Raw genomic sequence first — 2,123 nt, forward strand, 5'->3', positions numbered from 1 at the left:
TGCAGTAGAAAGCACGATGCGAGGGCAGAGCAGGAACGCGAGCGAGGTTTGAAGTTAGTGCCGATACGCAGTGAATTTGTAGGAGAAACAGCTCTGCTTGTAGCTGACACATGGAAAAGTCCCGGACAGGTTTTGAGCTCGTTTGAACGTGGGTTTGGGCACCGGCGGTGGTGTCGGTAGGAGAAATTGTCAAATCGAGGGGCAGGGACTGTCTGGAGGAGGGAAGAGGCTCTGTGAGTCCGTGCTGGGTACCCATCTCATTTCAGTGATGAGAACCCCGTATTTGAGCCTTCAGGAGCTCTGTCCTTTCTTCCTGAGATGAATATCTTGTTCCCTTGCTCCCAGGCACACCATGGATACGACTGGCCACAGCATCCTCCTCCTCCAGCAGCTGAACATGCAGCGGGAGTTTGGCTTTCTGTGTGACTGCACAGTTGCCATTGGAGATGTTTACTTCAAAGCCCACAGAGCGGTGCTCGCTGCTTTTTCAAACTATTTTAAGATGATATTTATTCATCAGACGAGGTAAGCACACACAGCTCTCCTCCTACCTTTTAACCACTCTGCTCAACTTTCTGCTTTTTCCCCTTTCTAAAGGTATTATAGTCTAAACAGCGTAAGAGGGGATGTTAGAGAGCCTGACATTATTTTCATAACCCAGCACATGCCTCGGCTCTCTAACCATTCCCAGGCCAGAATGTGATGTCCTTTAAAACCACCCTCTTAGTCAGCATATGCCCAACATCAGGCCCTGCATTTTGAAGACGAGACATTTGCGTGACCAGAGAAAATAAACATCTCCAGTTCTCCTGCAGTGAGGACCTCACAGATTTGCAGTCTAGGCATATCCAGGTACCTCCTGCCCATACGCAGTGTGTCCAGTGCTTTTGCATTAGCATGTCAGCAAGCTTGCTGGGTGGGACTGTCCCCTCTGGCAGGACCCATGGGTTTGAAGCAATCAAGAAGCCGTAACCTTATCGCAGTTCTACACTTCAGACTCCTGAAGATAAGGGCTGAGACTGAGATCATCAATTTATTTCAAGCTGTTGTTCAGATGCTTCACCCAGCCGGGTCAGGAGTGGTTCTGCAGGTATAACAACAGCAGTGCCAAGGTCTTATCTCACTTCTGAGTTGGAGCTTGCTACTTGTAATCGAGTAAACCCTTTTCCATATTCCTTCCTTTTTGAGGGTCATGGCCCCCAGCACCTTTGCAGGATAATTGTTAACCATCAGCCGTGTAGCCCTTGGCTGGAAGGGAGAAGATGAGTTAACTTCCTTTCCAATATGTGTTGTTTACTGACACTTAAGTGCAAAGCTCATAAAGATTACACAGTAGAGGCAGCTGAATTTATTACTTAAACACACAAATATTCTTTGCCTTGTGTTAGTAGAGTGGCACACACTGGCACCGCGTAGGTTGTGTGGCATCGCTGCAGTGCCACGCAGGGGCAATTGGCTGTGTGTGTAAGTGATGGGGTGACTGGGAGGTGGCCACTGTCACCGTCCCTGGCTGCAGTTGTGCACATGGTCTTTATAATCACGGGGATAAATATATGCTCAGGCACTTTGCTGTGCGAACAGGGCACATACACTTGTGCAGGTGCTGGTGGGGAGCACTGCTCATTGTGAACCGGGAAGCAGGCAGCAGCACACATGCTCCATTAGCAGACGGCAGAGCAAATGGGCAAGTGATAGATCAGGACTGTAAGTTGGAGCCCTCTATGCACTTATTAATCTGTCTTGTTTCAGCGAATGCATAAAGATTCAGCCTGCAGACATCCAGCCTGACATATTTAGTTACTTGTTGCATATCATGTACACCGGGAAAGGGCCAAAGCAGACTGTCAGCCAGAGCCGACTGGAGGAGGGCATCCGCTTTCTCCACGCAGACCACCTCTCCCATATCGCCATCGAGATGAACCAGGTGTTCTCCCCAGAGCCAGTCCAGTCTTCAAACTTGTACGGGATCCAGATCTCTACTGCACACAAACCAGCAAAGGAACGCCTGGGAGCGAAGGAGAGTCTGCCCAAGGCAGGTGGTGGGTCTGCTGCCCAGGGCGATCACCCGCAGCTGCAGCTCTCTCTGGCCATTGGCCTGGACGACAGCTCCCTCGACCAGCAGG

At 50.3% G+C, this 2,123-nt stretch overlaps 1 protein-coding gene across 1 annotated transcript in view; it reads left to right on the forward strand.

Moving 5' to 3' along the window:
• Positions 1-348: 348 nt before the first annotated feature.
• The window catches only part of ZBTB25 (zinc finger and BTB domain containing 25), a 2,534-nt gene continuing 759 nt past the window's right edge, over positions 349-2,123 (forward strand). Inside the window, 2 exon segments of the mRNA XM_029085241.1 lie at positions 349-525; positions 1,750-2,122. Coding sequence (XP_028941074.1) covers positions 353-525; positions 1,750-2,122 — 546 coding nt within the window. The 5' untranslated portion in view covers positions 349-352.

Source organism: Antrostomus carolinensis, unplaced genomic scaffold (genome assembly GCF_000700745.2).
Source record: "Antrostomus carolinensis isolate BGI_N321 unplaced genomic scaffold, ASM70074v2 scaffold42925, whole genome shotgun sequence".
NCBI lineage: Eukaryota > Metazoa > Chordata > Aves > Caprimulgiformes > Caprimulgidae > Antrostomus > Antrostomus carolinensis.